The following is a 24,593-nucleotide window of genomic DNA, read 5'->3' on the forward strand; positions in this document are numbered from 1 at the left end:
AAAAGGGAATTGAATACATGAAGGAAAAAAAATTACAGGGCTATGGGGAAAGAGCAGGGGAATGGGACTAATTGGATAGCTCTTTCAAAGAGCCGGCAGACATGATGGGACGAACGGCCTCCTCCTGTGCTGTACTTACTATGATACTATAATGTGGAGAGACTGGGAAGATTGGGTTTGTTTTCCTTGGAGCAGAGGAGGCTGAGGGGGGACATGATTGAGGTGTACAAAATTATGAGGGGCACAGATAGGATGGATACGAAGGAGCTTTTTCCCTTCGTTGAGGGTTCTATAACAAGGGGACATAGATTCAAGGTAAAAGGCGGGAGGTTTAGAGGGGATTTGAGAAAGAACTTTTTCACCCAGAGGGTGGTTGGAGTCTGGAACTCACTGCCTGAAAGGGTTGTGGAGGCAGGAACCCTCACAACATTCAAGAAGCATTTGGATGAGCACTTGAAATGCCATAGCATACAAGGCTACGGACCAAATGCTGGAATATGGGATTAGATTAGACAGGGCTTGATGGCCGCCGCGGACACAATGGGCCGAAGGGCCTCTATCCGTGCTGTATAACTCTATGACTCTATGCCAGTGATGGACTGGGGTTGACAGTTGTAAACAATTTTACAACACCAAGTTATAGTCCAACAAATTTATTTTAGAACTGCTATAAGAGGTCCTGGAATTGAGATACACATCATGTGAGTCTCCCTCTGCTTCCCTACATGTGCAGCTAGGAGTAAAGGAATACTTGCAGGAATGGAAGGGTGATATTATGGTTTGTCTGCATTTTGGCAGTAAGTTGCAGATAGCTTTTGATCCAGTGACAGCATGGTTGCATCTGGGAAAATGCTTATTATAGTGCCCTGTTGCAAAGTATCACTGCCTCCTGTACCCTTGCTCGCATGAAGAGGTCAGTGAACCCTTTGCTGGATTTGATGGAAGTGACATTCGCTGTCAAAGATGCCCTTTTTTATGTCCTCCTCTACCAAAAGGTCCTGCTATTTCTCATTTATGCAGTCCGTTAGGACAGTCAGGGCCCAGTCTGTAATATGGCTTTACAACCTTTCTAGTCAGCCATTTTACAAAAGTATTTTGCATTCCACAACTGAATTCATGAATTTTTCATAATTTATACAGATATACCAACTTATTAGCTGCTTGAGAAATATTAAGAAGGATCATTATTAAAGGTAAAGCATGATTAGCCAATTTTCCCCCCCCTGTTCCTGCTTTCCAAATCACGTCACACAAAATTTCCAGTTTAAAAATGTGTAAGTGGGTTATAAAATATTATTAAATAAGTGATTAAGTTTTTCCTGGGAGAAAGAGGAAAATATAGTCAATTGTTGGGACACAGCAGCAGTTCTACGCTGTATTTAACCATGGAGACCTAGATACTGATGCTGGGTATGGGTATTACTTCAATAAGCACAATATTTTAAAAATGACTGCCCTTCAAACTTGTCTCTCACCCAATGTCCTCACCAACTGGCTTTCTGCAGCAGCTATGTACCTGTATTTAAAGACAGCTGTACCACTATCTTGATGACCGACACTTATCGTTCAACCCTTTTCCTTTTACCAATGAGGTGGTGACTTTGACACTGCAAACCTTCAATCAGTTGGGTTTGCCATGCCAGAACTTACTTCTCTAAATGCAAAACCAGTGACAGTTTCTCAGTAAAATCATTGTTATTGATACAGAATATGAGTATTTAACATTTTTGTACAATACAAACTATCAATTGTTTTCGTGTCATTTAAAACAATTCCTTGTCAAATGAAATAAAAGGAAAATAACAAAGCATTTAAATTGTAACTTTGTTGTCCACTGTCACTTAACAATTTCTCCATTTTTGTGCTTACATACATTCATCCTCTAAGTATGAAAATTTATACGAGCAACTACTTCTCGGATCAAAAATGTAACAACGTTTGCATAATAATACACTTTACTTTTTCCAAAACAGATACATAATAAATTTATGCTTGAAAAAGAAAATTTATGATGGTCTTTAATTTTGTGGAATGTAGATAAATTTATGTCTCTCAATCAGGTCAATATCTTGTTCTAGCTTTTTCATTTTATTCTCAAGTTTTTGCTTGTAGAGTTGCTTGGAAAGAGTATCTATCAAAAGAGAAAGACCCTGAAACGCATGATTCAGCTCCTCCCAGTTCTGCTTTAGTCCCTGAAATGTTACCAGAAATAAAAAAGCAAACAGGTCAACACTGTGCAGCTCAGTTTGAAATTAAAACGGTATTACTTAAGCTACCTCTGTACACCAAAATATCAATTAGTAATCAAAATAAAATATTCAGAGTTTATTCTCCTTTAAAGGCAGGACAAGTAGGGCATGAGACTTTAAATCACCCTGCTAAGGAGAATGGTTTACGGTGATTGTAAAAAGATGCAAATGTTAAACTTTCATGCTTGTTGGCTGATATATCTGATTGAGCTAGTCAACGCATCTGTTGAAAATAATAAAAGAAGCATTTGATTTTCAAAACTTGAAACTGCTATTTGGGAATTTGTTTCATAAAGTTTATGCAAATATAAAAATTCTGGGATAGAGAAGTCAAATTCTGATATTTTCTTTCATTCTCTTAAGATAGAAGCATAGAACCACAGAAGGAGACCATTGCCCCTATTGCGTTTGCTGACTCTTTGCTAGGGCAATCCAAATCTATTCCAACGCTCTCCCTAGAAGTTTGCAGCACAGAGGATACCATTCAGCACAGGAGAAGAAACAAAAAAAAATCATGATTACTTCCTTTTATTTTTTTTCCAGGAAACTCAAGATAGCTTAAAAATCCAAACCATATTAGTTGGTATTAGATTTGGGTACAATTGCTAATGAAGGTGAGGGATGTGTGGTGCACGTACTCAAACTTTTTAATTTCCTGGGGCACGGAAAATGAGTGACTCTTCCCACTACACTTCCCATTGCCATTCCTGCTGTGACCTCCTGTTGCTATAGGGCATTTAATGTTGTTGTTTTGTGAGGGGGAATTGCAGATATCACAAAACGATCATAAGAATTCTACCCATAACAGCACCTCACTCTTCAGTGGAGTAGGAGATAGGAGCGGGAGACTGGCGCCAAAAGCGAACTGTGGGGGGGGGCGGTGATGAGAAAATGCCAGCAAGAACTGAGGGGGGTGGGAAGTGAAAGATATCAGCGTGAATTGCATGGTGGGTAGGAAGGAATGAAGGAAATTGCCAGCATAAACTAAGGAGAAGAAGAATACCAACATGAACTGCGGATGCCAATGTGAACGGGAGAGGGTCAAGGAGTTACAGTATGTACTGGGAAGGGGTGGGGGCAAGAGTGCAGGAGTGAAGTGATGGAGGACAGCAAGAAGAACGGCAACATAAACTGGGAAGGGGGAGGAGAGAGACTAGGGTCAGCATTGATTTGAAGAGTAGGGGAGAAGAGTGCCATCTTGAATTCACAGGGGTGAGGGAGAAGACAGCCAGTATGAACTGCAGTGGGGGAACCATGATCTAACAGAATGGTGAAACAGGCTTGACGGGCTGAATGGCCTCTTCCTGTTCCTATTTTCCCCTCTCTTTTTTGGAATAAAAATGTAAGAAATAGGAGTAGGCCTTAGGCCCCTCGAGCCTGCTCTGCCATTCAATCAGATCATGGCTGATCTTCAACCCCAACTCCACTTTCCTGCCCGATCCCCATATCCTTTGATTCCCCTAGAGTCCAAAAATCTATTTATCTCAGCCCTGAATATACTCAACAACTCAGCATCTACAGCCCTCTGCGGTAGAGAATTTCAAAGATTCACAACCTTCTGAGTGTAGAAATTCCTCCTCATCTCAGTCCAAAATGGCTGATCCCTTATCCTGAGACTATGCCCCCTGGTTCTAGACTCTCCAGCCAGGGGAAACAACCTCTCAGCATCTACCCTGTCAAGCCCTTAGTATCTTATATGTTTCAATGAGATCAACTTTCATTTTTCTAAACTCCAGAGTATAGGCCCATTCTACTCAATCTCTCCTCATGGGACAACCCTCTCATCCCAGGAATCTTAGCCAGATATATGATTTTTTTGATTATATTATAGAAGTAAATAATCATTGCTAACCAATAACACATCTTCGCGCTCATCCTCAGTCAACAGTTTCATGGAACCTTGCTGAATACGCTCCTTCACATAGGCGTCATATTCCTCTTGCGCTTTTTTCTCTTCTTCATTCCGCTTGATTATATATTGTGGAGTTTTACCGAAGCCCTACAAAGTGAAATGGTCCAGATTAACCCACTGAATACAAAGGACCCTTTTTTGTTTTATTGTTGAATTAATATTAAATATAATTAGAATCACATAGATATAGATGTTAAATTTCATACATAAGAGTTCCTGGGCTCACAGAAGTAGGATTCTGGAAGGGTACATGATGGCTTTAAACAGATCTTATATTAGTAAAAGTTTTATGTGTGGCATGCAAACCCTTACTTCCCGTGTCATGATTTTACATTGTAAAATGTTATTTAAACATTTCTAATCGGAATTCCAATATTAAAATGTCAACACTTACCTGTCACACTTACTTATAACAATTACCTGTCAGACCACTAGGTGATGCTCTAATGGGACTACCATTACTAAATGATAACACGGACCTGTAATAATTACTTGTTATACCACCAGGGGGCACCATGTTATCTTTGCCCTATAAATCACTCAAATGCTTTCTGAAAACATTTTCAGGCGACATTTTGTTTCCTCAGTAACTAACATTTCTAATGTCGAAAATATGGTTTCAAACGGGATAAAATTTCAAATAATTACATATTTCACAATAATGATTCAATTTATCCTTTGAGGTTTTCTGTCTCTTTTAATGTCCTCATTAAAGTTTTTACTTGAAGGCCTCAGCCTCTTCAAAATGACTGGACTTTGACTTGATTTTTTTTGCTTAGTGCCATGACTTGGTTCGCTGAAGGCAGATTGTGAATACTAAGCAGGTGCAGTGTACCAAATGTTCCAGAATTCATCAACAGTCAATCAAACTGCTGGAATACTTTCCTTCAGCTTCTAGCAGTTTTGGTCCACTTATTTTTCACTATTAATTGAAGAAAAGCTACAGGACAAATTTCAAAGCTTTAGTCAGGTAAAGTTTATTTTGAGTTTGTGTGTGTCAGAGACAGAGAGAGTGAAGAGGAGAGAGAATGAAAATGGCAGATTGAACTGATTACACACCTGGTGTAGCTTTTGTTTCATATTCTATAAAGTTCTGAAGGCATATTAAGCTGAGAGACATGCACATGGTGTCTTTTCCAATATTGAGTGCACCTTGGAGCTAGAGCGCAAGTAACAACAGCAATGGTAGAAGGGGAAACAACATCAGTCCGTCTGCATAGCTGAAACCCAAGGTTTTCTGAAGCTGTGCTGAAGGTCATAGTGGCAGGGATTAGGGTAAGAGCAGAAAGACTCTTTGGCAATGGGGGGAAAAAGAGCCAGAAAAAAGGAGATTCAGGCAGTTTGGAGGGAAATTGCCAAGGTAAGTGAAGGCAAGAGTGCCTGTGCAGATGCTAGAAGCATGACTCATATCCACACCATCTAGGACCACAAAGTGTAAAAGAGATGAATGAGACAGTTATTAATGAAAGAACAATCTTGCATTTATATAGTGACTCACAACCTCAGGATATCCCAAAGTGCTTCACGATGAAGTATTTTTGAAGTGTAGTCACTGCTGTAATGTAGGGAAAAACGGTAGCCAATTTTCACACAGCAAGATCCCACAAACAGCATTGAGATTGATGACCAGATTATCCATTTTATAAAGTTTATCTCTCAACCAACTTTGATGTTGGTTGAGAGATAAACATTGGCCAGGATACCGGGACAACTACTTCCTCGAAAGGTGCCAAAGAGTCTTTTGCGTCCACCTGAGAGAGCAGACTTGGTTTAGTGTCTCGTCCAAAAGATGGCACCTCTGATATTGCAGAACTTCTTTAGTTCTACACTGAAGTGTCAGCCTAGATTATGCATTCTAGTCTGTGTGGTGAGGCTTGAATCTATGACCTTCTGATTCAGAGGCAAAAGTGCTGACAGTGAGCCAAGGCCGTCACACCAACAACCTCATCACTCCCAGCAGCCACACAGCCCTCTCCTACCACTGCATTATCCCATGTCACATTTCCTACAGTGTTTGTGAAAAGTGAAGAGGTTGTTGCATTACCTGTATCTGAATGAAATTATCACAATAGAATGTCTGCGGACACCTCGGTGAAATTAAATTATGAATTAGTAGCCTGTCTAAATCTTTGTGTTCTTTGTAGAGGAGAAGCATGTGCACAACCAAAGACAAAAGTAGTGCCATGGGTAGAAGAATAGGAACCATCAGCCCTGAGTAGACACGAGGAGGGAAACTCTATAACTCCTTGCAGACAAACCAAAGAAGCAGGAGGAGATGGAGAAGTGGGAGAGCTGTCAGGTTCAAGCTAGTAATGAGATGAATTGCTTACAGTGCTGAGTGTTTACAGTCTTCAGACATTCTGGTTACTTGAAAAATCTCCCATCATTACTCATTCACACCTTATTCACAATTTAGAGTGCACCCTCCCAAAATCGATGTTCTTTGTATGCCTCACTGAGAAAGAAATATCTGATGAGAAGCTTGGCAGTTCCACAATATCCATTCCTGTACCTGATTCACAACTCTATAATGGCACCTTACTTATTCAAGCACCAGCCCATATATATGGTAAAAAGTGAGATCATAGACACCGATCTGCTTATGAAAACTATCTTTTGCTATGGACACGAATAAAAGGAGCTATTGTAAGTTTGAGTATTAGTGATTACAGTGATGTAGGTCTTTGAAAATGATTAATAGTTAGTTTTGGGATTAGGTTAGAAATCACATACACTCAATTGGAAAATTCCCACTGGATAATTTTCTTAAACTAACTGTGTCTTGTTCCAGGACGTTGATTATATGTTTTACTAAAATTGACCAAAGTTTAGTGAAAAGTTGATTTTAAATATTTTACAGCTATTAAGTGTTAAAGACCCAATGTTAAAGACCCATGTTTTAATACAGTGCCAGTTTCTAGCATGTGCTTTACAAAAAATAACAAGGATAAGGGGAAGAAATTACATGTCAAGTTTTGTGATAATATGTTCAGATATTTTTAAATTGTCAAGGTGACACAGACATTCAGATGTTGCATGATGGGATACTTGAATAGTCAGAAGAGAGATTTTTTTTAAAAAGGGACTGAAAATGTTTGGTGCATGATAAACATGTATAAAGTTTCCTTTATATCCAATGAAGGATTTAAAAGTTGATATGAAAGGTTAATGTTCATGGAAAAACTACAAACATCCATTCCACTCCATTAATAAACAAATGCTGGTATCTACCTTTCTGTACAGGAGTGTTGGAAGAAGCCCCGATGGTTCCAATAAGTTTTTATTTCCTCTTCTGGTATCAACATAGATGGGCACAGGTTTCCTGGGCACTGACATCTTAACGTCAACTACATTGGCACGAACAAAGTTTTTCTTGGTGTGGAGTCCCATTATTGGCTTATCAGAAGGGATAGAGGTTTTTATTCCTTCTACAGGGACTTTGTAAGGTTTCCCTGTGGAATGAAACAGATTACGTTCTTGAGATGATCTCGGCTGCAGATTCCTCTGCGATCACCATTACAGTTCAGTGACGGCCCAGAATGAGACGTGATAAGATGGTTCCCCCATCTGCTGGCTGACTGAGAACTGACACAACCCAGCTACCTGTGGAGCCTACAGACCGATTCCGTACTTCTACACTCCTAATAGGGACCACAACGTGGGCACATAGCCTGTGATTTTCTATCCATTAAAATGAATGTACTGAAAAATCACGGGCTGTGCACTCACAATTTCCCACGATACCTTCCCCGTGAGCACTGCTCCATTTGGGAGCGTTGAATTGGCCCTCTAACAAATAGAGGCACTCTCTGCTGTAGCACTAAGCAATGTGATGGTCCCAGTCTAAACTAATTTAGCTGATCTCAGCTGTGGCACTACAATTGGTCCCTGCACCCCTAGAGTAGAGGGAATAAATGCCAGTAAAATCCAGAGGTGGGAGGAACTTTGATTCCACCAGTAAGTAATAGTAACTCACTGAAATTGCACCGACAAATAATAGTAATACTGGTAACACTCAAATTCGCCTCATAACTAACAATAATACAATAACTCACTGATAGATTATATGTAATTGGTAGTAATAGTTGCAACGCCCTGATATTCTACCTTCAACTAGTAGTAATCCTATAACTCGCTGATATTCCCCCTGTAATTACAGCCAGAATCCCTCTGCGGTGCACAAGGTGTGATCAGGCTCCCCAGTTGATGCCACTTTTAACAGACCCGATCTTTCTTCCTATCTCCTTGGACTCTGATTTGGACTCAGCTTCTGTGTGAAGGTGACAACTCTGAACTAGGAACCTCAGTCATACGTCAAAACCGGCTGGCAGTTTTCTGAACTAAACCGAGAGATCGCACAACGGGCAGCATGCACGGTGTTTGGGGCACTTCTCACAGGGCACATCGTCCTAAACCCAGCTCACCACAAACATTTCTAAACCACTCCCTGGACTCCAACTCAATAAAGGAGAGTTTTCATAGAACAATAGCAATTACAGCATAGGAGGAGGCCAGTCAGCTCCTGGTGCTGGCACTCTCTCCTGGAACCCCATTCCCCCCAGATCCTTTTATATTCCTCCTTTTCAAATAATTATCCCATTCCCTTTTAAATGATGTTTTAGTCTCTGCCTCAATAACCATTTGTGGTGAAGCATCTCATGGTCTATTAGCCCTCAGTGCAAAAGCTTTCATTCCCCCTTGGTACTTCCAGTGAGAATCCTTGGTCTCCGTCCTCTTGTTTCCCATTCACCCATCAGTAGAAACATTCTATTTGCCCACAGTAAAGTCCCCAGGTTTCACTTACCTTTGGCTGCTCCTCTCTCAGTGCAACTCCCACTCACCATTTTGCTGCTGCTCCCGTAGCTGCAAAAGATGCTGGTCCTCACATCAACCCCATTTCCCAGTCCGCCTCTCTCTCCCCTCCGCTCGAACCCCAATCGCCCTGACCCTCTCTTCCCCCAACCCCCATTCCCTAGTCTCCCTCTTTCCCCTGCCTGAGCCCCATTCTGCAGTTTTTCTCTCTCCCAAGACTCCCCATTCGCCAGATTCCTTCTCTTTCCCAGAGTCACCATCCCCTACCCCATTCCCCAGTCACACTCCCTCACCTTCGAACCCCCATCTCCCCTCTCTCACCCAACCCACATTTCTCCTCTTTCTACTGAACCCGATCCCTGATGCCCATTCCTTCTCTCTCCCGCAGTCCCACCATTCCACGGCTTTAATTACCATTCTCCCTGACAGCTAAGCCATTCTCCCTCTCTTCCCCAATCTCCATTCCCCAGTATCTCTCTCTTCCCCGAACCCCATTCCCCAGTATCCCTCTCTTCCCCGAACTCCATTCCCTGCTATCCCGCTCTTCCCCAAAACCCATTCCCCACTATCCCTCTCTTCCCTGAACCCATTTCCCACTATCCCTCACTTCCCCGAACCCCATTACCCTGTATCCCTCTCTTCCCCGAACCCCATTCCCACTACCCCTCTATTCCCTGAACCCCATTCCCCACTATCCCTCTCTTCCCCGAACCCATTTCCCACTATCCCTCACTTCCCCGAACCCCATTACCCTGTATCCCTCTCTTCCCCGAACCCCATTCCCACTATCCCTCTATTCCCTGAACCCCATTCCCCACTATCCCTCTCTTCCCCGAACCCCATTCCCCTGTATCCCTCTCTTCCCCGAACCCCATTCCCCACTATCCCTCTCTTCCCTGAATGCCATTCCCCACTATCCCTCTCTTCCCCTATTCCCATTCCCCAATATCCCTCTCTTCCCTGAACCCCATTCTCCAGTATCCCTCTCTTCCCCGAACCCCGTTCCCACCTTTCTTTCTTCCCCATCCCCGACCCCCATTCCCCAGTCGCTCTTTCTTCTCCATCCCCTGACCCCCATTCTCCAGTCGCTCTTTCTTCCCCATCCCCTGACCCCCATTCCCCAGTTGCTCTTTCTTCCCCATCCCCTGACCCCCATTCCCCAGTCGCTCTTTCTTCCCCATCCCGACCCCCATTCCCCAGTCGTTCTTTCTTCCCCATCCCCTGACCCTCATTCACCAGTATCTCTTCTATCCCCGGTTTTCCTTCTATTCCCCCAAGCTGCATTCTCCAGTCTCCCTCTCTCCCGACTCCTGAGCTCTTCTCCATGACTCGAGAATCTAAATGTTGCGTGAAGTTAGGATCATAGAATCAAAGAATGATAGAAAGTTACGGCACAGAAGGTGACCATTAGGTCCATCGTGTCCGTGCCGGCTAAAAAAGTGCAATCCAGCTTATTCCCACTTTCCAGCACTTGGTCCGTAGCCCTGTAGGTCAAGTGCACATCCAAATACTTTTTAAATGATTTGAGGGTTTCTGCCTCTACCACCCTTTTCCAACAACGTTCACCTGAGGAAGGAGGAAGCCTCCGAAAGCTTATATTTTATGCCTCAGCTAGTCATAGAATCATAGAACGGTTACAGCACGGAAGGAAGCCATTCGGCCCATTGAATCTGTGCCGGCTCTCTGCAAGAGCAATCCAGCTGGTTCCACTCCCCCACCCTATCCCTGCAGCCCTGCAATTTTTTTTCCTTTCAAGTACTTATCTAGTTCCCTTTTGAAGGCCATGATTGAATCTGCCTCCACCACCCCCACTGGCAGTGCATTCCAGATCCTAACCGCTCGCTGTATAAAAAAGTTTTTCCTCATGTCACCTTTGGTTCTTTTGCTGATCACCTTAAATCTATGTCCTCTGGTTCTTAACCCTTCTGCCAATGGGAACAGTTTCTCTCTATCTATTCTGTCTTGACCCTTCATGATTTTAAATACCTCTATCAAATCTCCTCGCAACGTTCTGTGTTCCAAGGAGAACAACCCCAGCTTCTCCAGTCTATCCACATCACTAAAGTCCCTCATCCCTGGAATCATTCTAGTAAATCTCTTCTGCACTCCCTTTCTAAGGCCTTCACATCTTTCCTAAAGTGCAGTGCCCAGAACTGGACACAAAACTCTAATTGTGGCTGAACCAGTGTTTTATAAAGGTTCATCATGACTTACTTGCTTTTGTACTCTATGCCTTTATTTATAAAGTCCAGGATCCCGTAAGCTTTTTTAACCACTTTCTCAACCTGTCCTGCCACCGTCAACGATTTGTGCACATATACCCCAGATCTCTCTGTTCCTGTACCCCTTTTAGAATTGTGCCCTTTAGTTTATATTGCCTCTCCTCGTTCTTCCTACCAAAATGTATCACCTCGCATTTTTCTGCATTAAATTTCATCTACCTCATGTCCGCCCATGCCACCAGCCTGTCAATATCCTCTTGAAGTCTATCACTATCATCCTCACTGTTCACTACACTTCCAAGTTTTGTGTCATTTGCAAATTTTGAAATTGTGCCCCATACATCTAAGTCCAAGTTATTAATATATATCAAAAAAAGCAGTGGCCCTAGTACTGACCCCTGGGGAACACTACTGTACACCTCCCTCAACCTCTACTTCCTGTTATTCAGCCAATTCTGTATCCATGCTGCTACTGACCCTTTTGTTCCATGGGCTTCAATCTTGATGACAAGCCTATTATGCGGCACTTTATCAAACGCCTTTTGAAAGTCAATATACACATCAACTACATTGCCCTCATCTACCCTCTCTGCTACTGCATCAAAAAACTCTATTAATTTAGTTAAACACGATTTGCCTTTAACTAATCCTTGCTGGCTTTCCCTAATCAATCCACACTTGTCCAAGTGACTGTTAATTCTGTCCCGGATTATCGTTTCTAAAAGTTTCTCCACCACCGAGGTTAAACTGACTGGCCTATAGTTGCTGGGTTTATCCTCATACCCTTTTTTGAACAAGGGTGTAACATTTACAATTCTCCAATCCTCTGGCACCACCCCCATACCTATGGATGTTTGGAAGATTATGGCCAGTACCTCCGCAATTTCCACCCTTACTTCCCTCAGCAACCTAGGATGCATCCCATCTGGACTGGGTGACTTATCTACTTTAAGTACAGCTAGCCTTTCTAGTACCTCCTTTTTATCAATTTTCAGCCCATCCAGTATCTCAACTACATCTTCCTTTACTGAGACTGTGGCAACATCTTCTTCCTTGGTAAAAACAGATGCAAAGTACTCTTTTAGTACCTCGGCCATGCCCTCTGCCTCCATGAGTACATCTCCTTTTCGGTGCTTAGTTGGCCCCACCCCTCCTCTTACTACCCGTGTACTGTTTACATGCCTATAGAAGCCTTTAGGATTCCCTTTTATGTTGGCCGCCAATCTATTCTCATACTCACTCTTTGCCCCTCTTATTTCCTTTTTCACTTCCCCTCTGAACTTTCTATATTCTGCCTGGTTCTCACTTGTGTTATCAACCTGACCACCTGTCATACGCCCCTTTTTTCTGCTGCATCTTACTCTCTATCTCGTTTATCATCCAGGGAGCTGTGGCTTTAGTTGCTCTACCTTTCTCCCTTGTGGGAATGTACCTAGACTGTACACGAACCATCTCCTCCTTAAAGGCCGCCCATTGTTCAATTATAGTTTTGCCTGCCAATCTTTGATTTCAATTTACCTGGGCCAGGTCTGTTCTCATCCCAATGAAATTGGCCCTCCTCCAATTGAGTATTTTTACTTTAGAGTGATCCATGTCCTTTTCCATAGCTATTCTAAACCTTATGATACTATGATTACTGTTCCCGAAATGTTCCCCCACTGACACTTGCTCCACTTGGCCCGCCTCATTCCCCAGAACCAAATCCAGCAATGCCTCCTTCCTTATTGGGCTGGAAACGTACTGGTCAGGAAAGTTCTCCTGAACACACTTAAAAAATTCCTCCCTCTCTTTGCCCCTTATATTATTACTATCCCAGTCTACTTTGTTGAAGTCCCCCATTATCACTACTCTATGGTTCTTGCTCCTCTCTGTAATTTCCCTGCAAATTTGCTCCTCTATATCCTTCCCACTAGTTGATGGCCTATAGAATACACCCAGTAGTGTAATGGCACCTCTAATTTTTCTTAACACTAACCAAATAGATAATAAAGGAAAGTATCTTGTATGCCTTTTTAACCACCTCATCTTTCTGTCCTGCTACCTTCAGGGATCTGTGGACATGCACTCCAAGATCCCTCTGTTCCTCTACCCCTCTCAGTATCCTCCCATTTATTGTGTACTCCCTTGCCTTGTTTGTCCTCCCCTAATGCATTTACCTCAGACTCTATTGTGATACCCTGCATGGATAAATAGTCTATCAACACACGGTAAGGAAAATTGGATTGGGTGCACAATGGGTGGTCAATGCAAAACTGCCAGTTTTCCACCCCCACCAAAGTTGAAAGTTGCCCCCACTCAGTCTTGGCTAATTGATGAAAAATAACCACTTCAGCAAAGCACCAGAGGGCTGACTGAGAACTGACCAACTCAACCAACCCTGTAGCCTATGGGCTGATCCTACACTTGTACACTCCCAGCAAGGAGTGCATCATGGGCGTAATGGCCTTCCAATCATTAAAATTAATGGGTGAAAAACAACGTGCTTGTGGAATCACACCGCACTTTCAGTACAGCAAGGTTGAAAAGGAAACGACCCTCTACTTCAAAGTGAGTTGAATCTTTTTAAAGAAAAACTGAAGTATGTAAAGGTATGTGTTGACTATCACAGAGGCTAATTACATAAGAACATAAGAACATAAGAAATTGGAGCAGGAGTAGGCCAATCGGCCCCTCGAGCCTGCTCCGCCATTCAATAAGATCATGGCTGATCTGATCCCAACCACAAATCTAAAGAACACAAGAAGTCGGAGCAGGACCCGGCCACATAGCCCCTGGGCCCTCTCCGCCACCCACAGGGCATTGACCGATCCGAACTCAGCTTCATGTCCAATTTCCTGCCCGCTCCCCATAACCCCTAATTCCCTTTACTTCTAGGAAACTGTCTATTTCTGTTTTAAATTTATCTAATGATGTAGCTTCCACAGCTTCCTGGGGCAGCAAATTCCACAGACCTACCACCCTCTGAGTGAAGAAGTTTCTCCTCATCTCAGTTTTGAAAGAGCAGCCCCTTATTCTAAGATTATGCCCCCTAGTTCTAGTTTCACCCATCTTTGGGAACATCCTTACTGCATCCACCCGATCAAGACCCTTCACAATCTTATATGTTTCAATAAGATCGCCTCTCATTCTTCTGAACTCCAATGAGTAGAGTCCCAATCTACTCAACCTCTCCTCATATGTCCGCCCCCTCATCCCCGGGATTAACCGAGTGAACCTTCTTTGTACTGCCTCGAGAGCAAGTATGTCTTTTCTTAAGTATGGAGACCAAAACTGTATGCAGTATTCCAGGTGCGGTCTCACCAATACCTTATATAACTGCAGCAATACCTCCTTGTTTTTATATTCTATCCCCCTAGCAATAAAAGCCAACATTCCGTTGGCTTTCTTGATCACCTGCTGCACCTGCATACCAACTTTTTGATTTTCTTGCACTAGGACCCCCAGATCCCTTTGTACTGCAGTACTTTCCAGTCTCTCGCCATTAAGAAAATAACTTGCTCTCTGATTTTTCCTGCCAAAGTGCATAACCTCACATTTTCCAATATTATATTGCATCTGCCAAATCTCCGCCCACTCACCCAGCCTGTCTATATCCCCTTGCAGGTTTTTTATGTCCTCCTCACTCTCTACTTTCCCTCCCATCTTTGTATCATCTGCAAATTTTGATATGTTGCACTCGGTCCCCTCCTCCAAATCGTTAATATAGATTGTAAAGAATTGGGGACCCAGCACCGACCCCTGTGGAACACCACTGGTTACTGGTTGCCAGTCCGAAAATGAACCATTTATCCCAACTCTCTGCTTCCTGTTTGATAACCAATCCTCCACCCATGCCAGAATATTACCCCCAATCCCGTGATTTTTTATCTTAAGTAATAATCTTTTATGTGGCACCTTGTCGAATGCCTTCTGGAAGTCTAAATACACTATGTCCACTGGTTCCCCTTTATCCACCCTATACGTTATATCCTCGAAGAACTCAAGCAAATTTGTCAGACATGACTTCCCCTTCATAAAGCCATGCTGACTTTGTCCTATTAAATTATGCTTATCTAAATGTTCCGTTACTGTCTCCTTAATAATAGACTCCAAAATTTTACCCACCACAGATGTTAAGCTAACTGGCCTATAATTTCCAGCCTTCTGCCTACTACCCTTTTTAAATAACGGTGTTACATTAGCAGTTTTCCAATCTGCCGGGACCTCTCCTGAGTCCAGGGAATTTTGGAAAACTATCACCAAAGCATCCACAATCCCTACTGCCACTTCCCTCAAGACCCTAGGATGGAAGCCATCAGGTCCAGGGGATTTATCCGCCTTGAGTCCCATTATTTTACTGAGTACCATCTCCTGAGTGATTTTAATCGTATTTAGCTCCTCCCCCCCGAGAGTCCCCTGTTTGTCCAGTGTTGGGATATTCTTAGTGTCCTCTACTGTAAAGACTGAAACAAAATATTTGTTCAGCATTTTTGCCATCTCCATGTTTCCCACCATTAATTTCCCGGTCTCATCCTCTAAGGGACCTATGTTTGCCTTAGCCACCCTTTTTCTTTTTATATAACTATAGAAACTCTTGCTATCTGTTTTTATATTTTTTGCTAATTTCTTTTCATAATCTAACTTCCCTTTCTTAATCAATCCTTTAGTTACTTTTTGCTGTCTTTTGAAGAATTCCCAATCTTCTATCCTCCCACTAAGTTTGGCTACCTTATATGTCCTTGTTTTTAGTCGGATACTATCCTTGATTTCTTTACTTAGCCACGGGTGGCTGTCATTTCTTTTACACCCTTTTTTCCTCAGTGGAATATATTTATTTTGAAAGTTGTAAAATAACTCCCTAAATGAACACCACTGCTCATGTACCGTCTTACCCTTTAATCTATTTTCCCAGTCCACTTTAATCAATTCTGCTCTCATACCATCATAGTCTCCTTTATTCAAGCTCAGTACGCTTGTTTGAGAATCAACCTTCTCACCCTCTAATTGGATATGGAATTCAACCATGTTGTGGTCGCTCGTTCCAAGGGGATCCTTAACTAGGACATTATTAATTAATCCTGACTCATTACACAGGACCAGGTCCAAGGTTGCCTGCCCCCTTGTAGGATCAGTTACATGCTCAAGAAATCCATCCCTGATGCACTCAATGAACTCGTCCTCAAGGCTGCTCTGCCCAATTTGATTTGTCCAGTTAATATGATAATTAAAATCCCCCATAATTATGGCTGTTCCCTTATTACATGCCCCGACTATCTCCTGATTAATACTTCTTCCAGCAGAGTTGCAACTATTAGGAGGCCTATATACTACGCCCACTAATGTTTTTTTTCCCTTATTATTCCTTATCTCCACCCAAACTGTTTCATTATCTTGATGCTTTGTCCCAATATCATTTCTCTGTATTACAGTGATTCCTTCCTTTATTAACATAGCCACCCCACCTCCCCTTCCTTCCTGCCTGTCCTTCCTGATTGTTAAATACCCTGGCATATTTAATTCCCAGTCGTTGTCACCCTGCAGCCATGTTTCTGTAATGGCCACAAGATCATACCCATACGTAGTTATTTGTGCCGTTAACTCGTCCATTTTATTACGAATGCTACGTGCATTCAGATAAAGAACTTTCAAATCTGTTTTGTGACGCTTAGTTCCTGCTTTTTCCTTTTTTAACACTTTACCTATTACTCCATACCTTCTGTCCCTTCCTGTTACGCTTTCCTCTCTCTCCCTGCTCAGGTTCCCAACCCCCTGCCACTTTAGTTTAAACCCTCCCCAACAGCACTAGCAAACACTCCTCCTAGGACAGCGGTCCCGGCCCTGCCCAGGTGCAGACCATCCGGTTTGTACTGGTCCCACCTCCCCCAGAACCGTTTCCAGTGTCCCAGGAATTTGAATCCCTCCCCCTTGCACCATTCCTCTAGCCACGTATTCATTTGAAATATCCTCCTATTTCTACTCTGACTAGCACGTGGCACTGGCAGCAATCCTGAGATTACTACCTTTGAGGTCCTATTTTTTAATTTACCTCCTAACTCCCTATATTCTGCTTTTAGGACCTCATCCCCTTTTTTACCTATATCGTTGGTGCCTATGTGCACCACGACAGCTGGCTGTTCGCCCTCCCCCTCCAAAATGTTCTGTAGCCGCTCCGAGACATCCTTGATCCTTGCACCAGGGAGGCAACACATCATCCTGGAGTCTCGGTTGCGGCCGCAGAATTAAATTAAACAGAATTAAACATGTATTTTAATTTCCACAGTTAGATATTGCAAGTTATAAAATATTTTGCTATATTTTACAGAAGCTTACTTTCTGGTAGTTTTTGTTCCTTGGAATGCTTCAACAGATGGTGTTTTGGACAAGGTGCCTCAACCTTGGGTAAACCCATTGTTTTGTATGCAGATTTTTTACTGTCCCAGTCTTTTTGTACAACTTTCCTTTGCACTGAATGATACCTGAAAAAAAATTTAAAAACTTCCAGAATATTTTTACATATAAGCACATGAAGAAAGCATAAGCAACAATTATTTTATTTAAAAAAGTAAAAACCAGTTGATAGATAGCAAGGTTCTTGAAACTATAAAACAGAACATTGCAGTGCAGAGAATAACATTATTTTGAATTGTACTTTCTATTAGACTACTTTATACAGAAATTTATTTAGAGACCCCAGCAAGAAGATTGTTTTACAAATTGTCAAGCCATTTCTAAACCATTTTTCTTGTTTTTTTCTGTTCTTTTGCTGCTGTCCCTTAGGTATTCAGAAGCCTTTGTACCAATTGTTCTGATGTGGTATTTCCTCCCCCACCCTGGTCAACAACACCAACATGATTTCCTCAGAAGAATCTCCCTATATCCATGCTTAATGGAGGAATCGGATGTCCAAAGGATGGATGGCAGGCAGGTCGGTCAAGCTGCACCAGAGGCACTCTGCATCCACCTTCCAGAAGCCACACGCCAGGATTTACAGATCGAGGTGCACATGTCAGAGAAGCAGTGACTGCAGAAACTTCATTGTACAAGGCACGCCATGAAAGATTTGTGCAAAATGCTTCATTTACCTCAGTGATGCCATTTGGACTACTGCCATGCCATTCAGTGGCTATGGTGAGCCAGCACCATGCAGCAGAGCTTTGGCTGGAATGGACACAGATGATGGTACTGTCTCTCAGGACTCCAACATATCCAGGCCCAGTGGCTGTCAAGGTTACAAATGCATTTAAGTTTTATGCTTTGGGTTCATTCCAGGCTTCCAGTGTGGGCATCCAGCTACACTCATTCTCTCTCTCTCTCCTTCCCTCTCCCCCTTCGATTCTCCCCTCCCCTCACACACTTTTGCTCCTTCCTTCTCCCCTTTGCCTCTCTCTCCCCCCCTCACTCTCACCCTCCTCCACTCAAGCTCTCTCCCTCTCTGCTCTCCACGTTCCCTTCCACTCACGCTCTCTCTCCCCTCCCCTCCGCTCACGCTCGCTCCCCTCCGCTCACGCTCGCTCCCCTCCGCTCCCCTCCCCTCCCCTCCGCTCGCTCCCCTCCCCTCACGCTCCCTCCCCTCCCCTCCCCTCACGCTCCCTCCCCTCCCCTCACGCTCCCTCCCCTCCCCTCCGCTCACGCTCCCTCCCCTCCCGCTCCCTCCCCTCCGCTCACGCTCCCTCCCCTCCGCTCACGCTCCCTCCCCTCCCCTCCGCTCACGCTCCCTCCCCTCCCCTCCGCTCACGCTCCCTCCCCTCCCCTCCGCTCACGCTCCCTCCCCTCCGCTCACGCTCCCTCCCCTCCGCTCACGCTCCCTCCCCTCCGCTCACGCTCCCTCCCCTCCGCTCCGCTCACGCTCCCTCCCCTCCGCTCACGCTCCCTCCCCTCCGCTCCGCTCACGCTCCCTCCCCTCCGCTCACGCTCCCTCCCCTCCGCTCACGCTCTCTCCCCTCCGCTCACGCTCCCTCCCCTCCGCTCCGCTCACGCTCCCTCCCCTCCCCTCCGCTCACGCTCCCTCCCCTCCCCTCCGCTCACGCTCCCTCCCCTCAGCTCACGCTCCCTCCCCTCCCCTCCGCTCACGCTCCCTCCCCTCCGCTCACGCTCCCTCCCCTCCCCTCCCCTCCGCTCACGCTCCCTCCCCTCCGCTCACGCTCCCTCCCCTCCCCTCCGCTCACGCTCCCTCCGCTCACTCCCCTCCCCTCCGCTCACGCTCACTAACATTTGGGGACATGTGCCAAAATTGGGAGAGCTGTCCCATAGACTAGTCAAGCAACAGCCTGACATAGACATACTCTCAGAATCATACCTTTCAGCCAATGTCCCAGACTCCTCCATCACCATCCCTGGGTCTGTCCTGTCCAACCAGCAGGACAGACCTACCAGAGGTGGGGGCATTGTGGTATACAGTTGGCTGAGAGTGGCCTTGAGAATCCTCAACATTGACTGCAGACCCCATGAAATTGCATGGCTTCAGATCAAACATGGGCAAGGAAACTTCCTGTTGAGTGCTACCTACTGCCCTCCTTCAGCCCAGGAATCAGTTCTCCTCCATGTTGAACACCACTTGGAGGAAGCACTGAGGGTAGCAAGGGCACAGACTATACTCTGGGTGGGGGACTTAAATGTCCATAAGCAAGAATGGTTCGGTAGCACCACTACTGACCGGGCTGAGTCCTGAAGGACATAGCTGCCGGACTGGGCGTGCGGCAGGTGGTGAGCGAACCAACACGAGGAAATAACCTTCCCTGACCGTGTCCTCACCAATCTGCCTGTCACATACGCATCTGTCCATGACAGTGTTGGTAGGAGTGACCACCGCACAGTCCTTGTGGAGATGAAGTCCCATCTTCACACTGAGGACACCATCCATTGTGTCATGTGGCACTACCACCGTGCTAAATGGGATAGATTAAGAACAGATCTGGCAGCTCAAAACTGGGCATCCATGAGGCATTATGGGCCATCAGCCACAGCAGAATTGTATTCCACCACAATCTGTAACCTCATAGCTCGGCATACCTCTTTCACTCCTCCATCACCATCAAGCCAGGCGTCCAAGGGACCAAAGACCTACTCCTGCTCCTATCTCTTATGGTCTTACGGTCAACTCTGATTCAATGAGGAGCATTCTAGGAGCAGCATCAGGTATTCCTGAAAATGAGGTGCCAACCTGATGAAGCTACAACACAGGTCTACATGCATGCTAAACAGCGAAAGCAGCAAGCTATAGACAGAGCTTAGCGATCCCAAAATCAACGGATCAGGCCAAAGCTCTGCAGTCCTGCCAAAACCAGTCACAAATAATGGTGGACAATTAAGCAACTAACGGGAGGAGGAGGCTCCACGAACATTCCCATCCTCAATGATGGTGGAGACCCGCACATGGGTGCAAAAGACAAGGCTGAAGTGTTCGCAACCATCTTCAGCCAGAAATGCTAAGTGGAAGATCCTTCTCGGCCTCCTCCCAAGATCCCCACCATCACAGAAGCCAGTCTTCAGCCAATTCAATTCACTTCACATGAGATCAAGAAATGGCTGAGTGCACTGGATACAGCAAAGCCTACGGGTCCCGGCAACATCCCAGCTGTCTTGCTGAAGACCTGTGCTCCAGATCTAGCCACACCTCTAGCCAAGCTGTTTCAGTACAGCTACAACACTGGCATCTACCCAACAATGTGGAAAATTGCCCAGGTATGTCTGTCCACAAAAAGGAGGACAAATCCAACCGGGGCAATTATCATCCTATTAGCCTACTCTCAACCATCAGCAAAGTGATGGAAGAAGTCGTCAACTGTGCTATCAAGCGCCACTTACACACCAATAACCTGCTTCCCGATGCTCCATTCACGTTCTGCCAGGAGCACTCCAGACCTCATTGCAGCCTTGGCCTAAACATGGACACAAGAGCTGAATTCCAGAGGTGAGGTGAGAGTGTCTGCCCTTGACATGAAAGCAGTATTCAACCAAGTGTGGCATCAAGGAGCCCTAGTAAAACTGAATGTCAATGGGGATCAGGGGGTAACTCTCTAGTGGCTGGCACAAAAGAAGATGGTTGCAGTTGTTGGAGGCCAATCATCCCAGCCACAGGACATCGCTGCAAGAGTTTCTCAGGGCAGCGTTCTAGGCTCAACTATCTTCAGATGCTTTATCAATGACCTTCCCTCCATCATAAGGTCAGAAGTGAGGCTGTTTGCTGACGATTGCACAGTGATTAGCTCTATTCGCAATTCCTCAGATAATGAAGCATGCTCCATGCACACATGCAGCAAAACCTGGACAACATGCAGACTTGGGCTGATAAGTGACAGGTAACATTCACACCACAAGTGCTAGGCAATGACCATCTCCAACAAAAGAGTGACTAACCACCTCCCCTTGACATTCAATGGCATTAACATTGCCGAATCTCCCACGATCAACATCCTGTAAGGAATCTTACAACACTAGGTTATAGTCCAACAATTTAATTTTAAAATCACAAGCTTTCGGAGATTATCCCCTTCGTCAGGTGAGTAGTGAATGAGAGGTTCTCAAATCGCATATCTTATATTAGGCTGGGACACCATCACACCAATCAAAGGTGTCGTTGGTGTTCAGACAGGTTAGCCACGGAAAACAGTAGGTCCCAGTATGCTGAATACACAATGGGTCAGATTACACAGACAGAGAGAAAGAGACCCGAAAGGCAGAGAGAGAGAGAATTTCAAGTTGTATTAAAAACAGATAACTTTTTGTTCCCTGCTGGTGGGGTTACGTGCACTGTGACATGAACCCAAGGTCCCGGTTGAGGCCGTCCTCATGGGTGCAGAACTTGGCTATCAATTTCTGCTCGACGATTTTGCATTGTCGTGTGTCTCGAAGGCCGCCTTGGAGAACGCTTACCCGAAGATCGGTGGCTGAATGTCCTTGACTGCTAAAGTGTTCCCCGACTGAGAGGGAACCCTCCTGTCTGGCGATTGTTGCGCGGTGTCCGTTCATCCATTGTCGCAGTGTCTGTATGGTCTCGTCAATGTACCATGCTCCGGGGCATCCTTTCCTGCAACGTATGAGGTAGACAACGTTGGCCGAGTCACAGGAATATGATGGACACCTACAGACGCTGAAAGACGCCCTCGTAAGAACGGGATATGACGCTCGACTTGTCGATCGACAGTTCCGACGGGCCACAGCGAAGAATCGCATAGACCTCCTCAGAAGACAAACACGGGACGCAACCAACAGAGTACCCTTCGTCATCCAGTACTTCCCCGGAGCGGAGAAACTACGCCATGTTCTCCGCAGCCTTCAACATTTCATCGATGACGACGAACACCTCGCTAAGGCCATCCCCACGCCTCCACTACTCGCCTTCAAACAGCCACCCAACCTCAAACAGACCATCGTTCGCAGCAAATTACCCAGCTTTCAGGAGAACAGCGTCCACGACACCACACAACCCTGCCACGGCAACCTCTGCAAGACATGCCAGGTCATCGACACAGATACCACCATCACACGAGAGGACACCACCCACCAGGTACATGGTTCATACTCCTGTGACTCGGCCAACGTTGTCTACCTCATACGTTGCAGGAAAGGATGCCCTGGAGCATGGTACATTGGCGAGACCATACAGACACTGCGACAATGGATGAACGGATACCGCGCGACAATCGCCAGACAGGAGGGTTCCCTCCCAGTCGGGGAACACTTTAGCAGTCAAGGACATTCAGCCACCGATCTTCGGGTAAACGTTCTCCAAGGCAGCCTTCGAGACACACGACAACGCAAAATCGTCGAGCAGAAATTGATAGCCAAGTTCCGCACCCATGAGGACGGCCTCAACCAGGATCTTGGGTTCATGTCACGCTACACGTAACCCCACCAGCAGGGAACAAAAAGTTATCTGTTTTTAATACAACTTGAAATGCTCTCTCTCTCTCTGCCTTTCGGGTCTCTTTCTCTCTGTCTGTATAATTTGACACATTGTGTATTCAGCATACTGGGACTGACTGTTTTCCGTGGCTAACCTGTCTGAACACCAACGACACCTTTGATTGGTGTGATGGTGTCCCAGCCTAATATAAGATATGCGATTTGAGAACCTCTCATTCACTACTCACCTGACGAAGGAGATAATCTCCGAAAGCTTGTGATTTTAAAATAAAATTGTTGGACGATAACCTGGTGTTGTAAGATTCCTTACATTTGTCCACCCCAGTCCATCACCGACATCTCCACATCAACATCCTGGGCATTGCCATTGACCAGAAATTCAACTGGACCGGCCACAAAAATGCTATGGCTACTACAGCAGTCCAGGTTGGGTATTACCATAAGACCATAAGAGATAGGAGCAGGAGTAGGCCATTCAGCCCCTCAAACCTGCACCGCCATTTAATGAGATCATGGCTGATCTGATTTTTACCTCAACTCCACTTTCCCGCCCTTTCCCCATATCCTTTGACTCCCAAAAATATGTATAACTCAGCCTTGAATGTATTCAATGACTCAGCCTCCACAGCTTTTTGGGGTAAAGAATTCCAAAGATTCATGACCCTCTGGGAGAAGAAATTCCTCCTCATTTCTGTCTTAAATGGGTGACCCCCTAATTCTGAGACTATGCCTCCTAGTTTTAGATTCCCCCATGAGGGGTAACATCCTCTCAGCATCTACCTTATTGAGTTCCCTCAGAATCTTGTATGTTTCAATAAGATCTCCTCTCATTCTTCTAAACTCCAATGAGTTTAGACCCAACCTGTTCTATCTTTCCTCATAAGACAACCCTTCCATACCCGGAATCAACCTAGTGAACCTTCTCTGAACTGCCTCCAATGCAAGTGTGTCCTTCCTTAAATAAGGCCACCAGACCTGTACGCAGTACTCCAGGTGTGGTCTCACCAGCACCCTGTACAGTTGTAGCATGACTTCCCTGCTTTTATACTCCATCCCCCTAGAGATAAAAGCCAATATTCCGTTTGCATTCTGGATTACCTGGTGCACCTGTATGTTGACTTTTTCTGTTTCATGTACGAGGTCACCCAGATCCCTCTGTACTGCAGCATTTTGTAGTATTTCTCCATTCAAATCATATTTTGCTTTTTTATTTTTCCTCCCAAAGTGGATGACTTCACATTTTCCCACATTATATTCCATCTGCCAAATTATTGCCCATTCGCTTAACCTGTCAATATCCCTTTGCAGACACTTTGTGTCCTCATCGCAACTTGCTTTTCCACCTATCTTTGTATCATCAGCAAATTTGGCCACAAGACACTCTGTTCCTTCATCCAAGTCATTGATATATATTGTTAATAGTTGAGGCCCCAGCACTGAGCCCTGCGGCACCCCACTAGTTACAGATTGCCATTTTGAAAATGACCCTTTTATCCCGACTCTTTGTTTTCTGTTAGTTAGCCAATCCTCTATCCATGCCAGTATATCACCCCC

At 44.9% G+C, this 24,593-nt stretch overlaps 1 protein-coding gene across 2 annotated transcripts in view; it reads right to left on the reverse strand.

Annotated features, from left to right (window-relative positions):
* Positions 1-666: 666 nt before the first annotated feature.
* enkur (enkurin, TRPC channel interacting protein) overlaps positions 667-24,593 on the reverse strand; it is a 94,509-nt gene continuing 70,582 nt past the window's right edge. For both annotated transcript variants that reach the window (XM_068007137.1, XM_068007136.1), the window contains 4 exons: positions 17,505-17,650; positions 7,393-7,613; positions 4,102-4,248; positions 667-2,192 (listed from right to left, as the gene is read on the reverse strand). In XM_068007137.1, coding sequence (XP_067863238.1) covers positions 2,019-2,192; positions 4,102-4,248; positions 7,393-7,613; positions 17,505-17,650 — 688 coding nt within the window. In that variant the 3' untranslated portion in view covers positions 667-2,018. The remainder of the gene's footprint in view (positions 2,193-4,101; positions 4,249-7,392; positions 7,614-17,504; positions 17,651-24,593) is intronic.

This window comes from Heptranchias perlo, chromosome 2, assembly GCF_035084215.1.
Source record: "Heptranchias perlo isolate sHepPer1 chromosome 2, sHepPer1.hap1, whole genome shotgun sequence".
NCBI lineage: Eukaryota > Metazoa > Chordata > Chondrichthyes > Hexanchiformes > Hexanchidae > Heptranchias > Heptranchias perlo.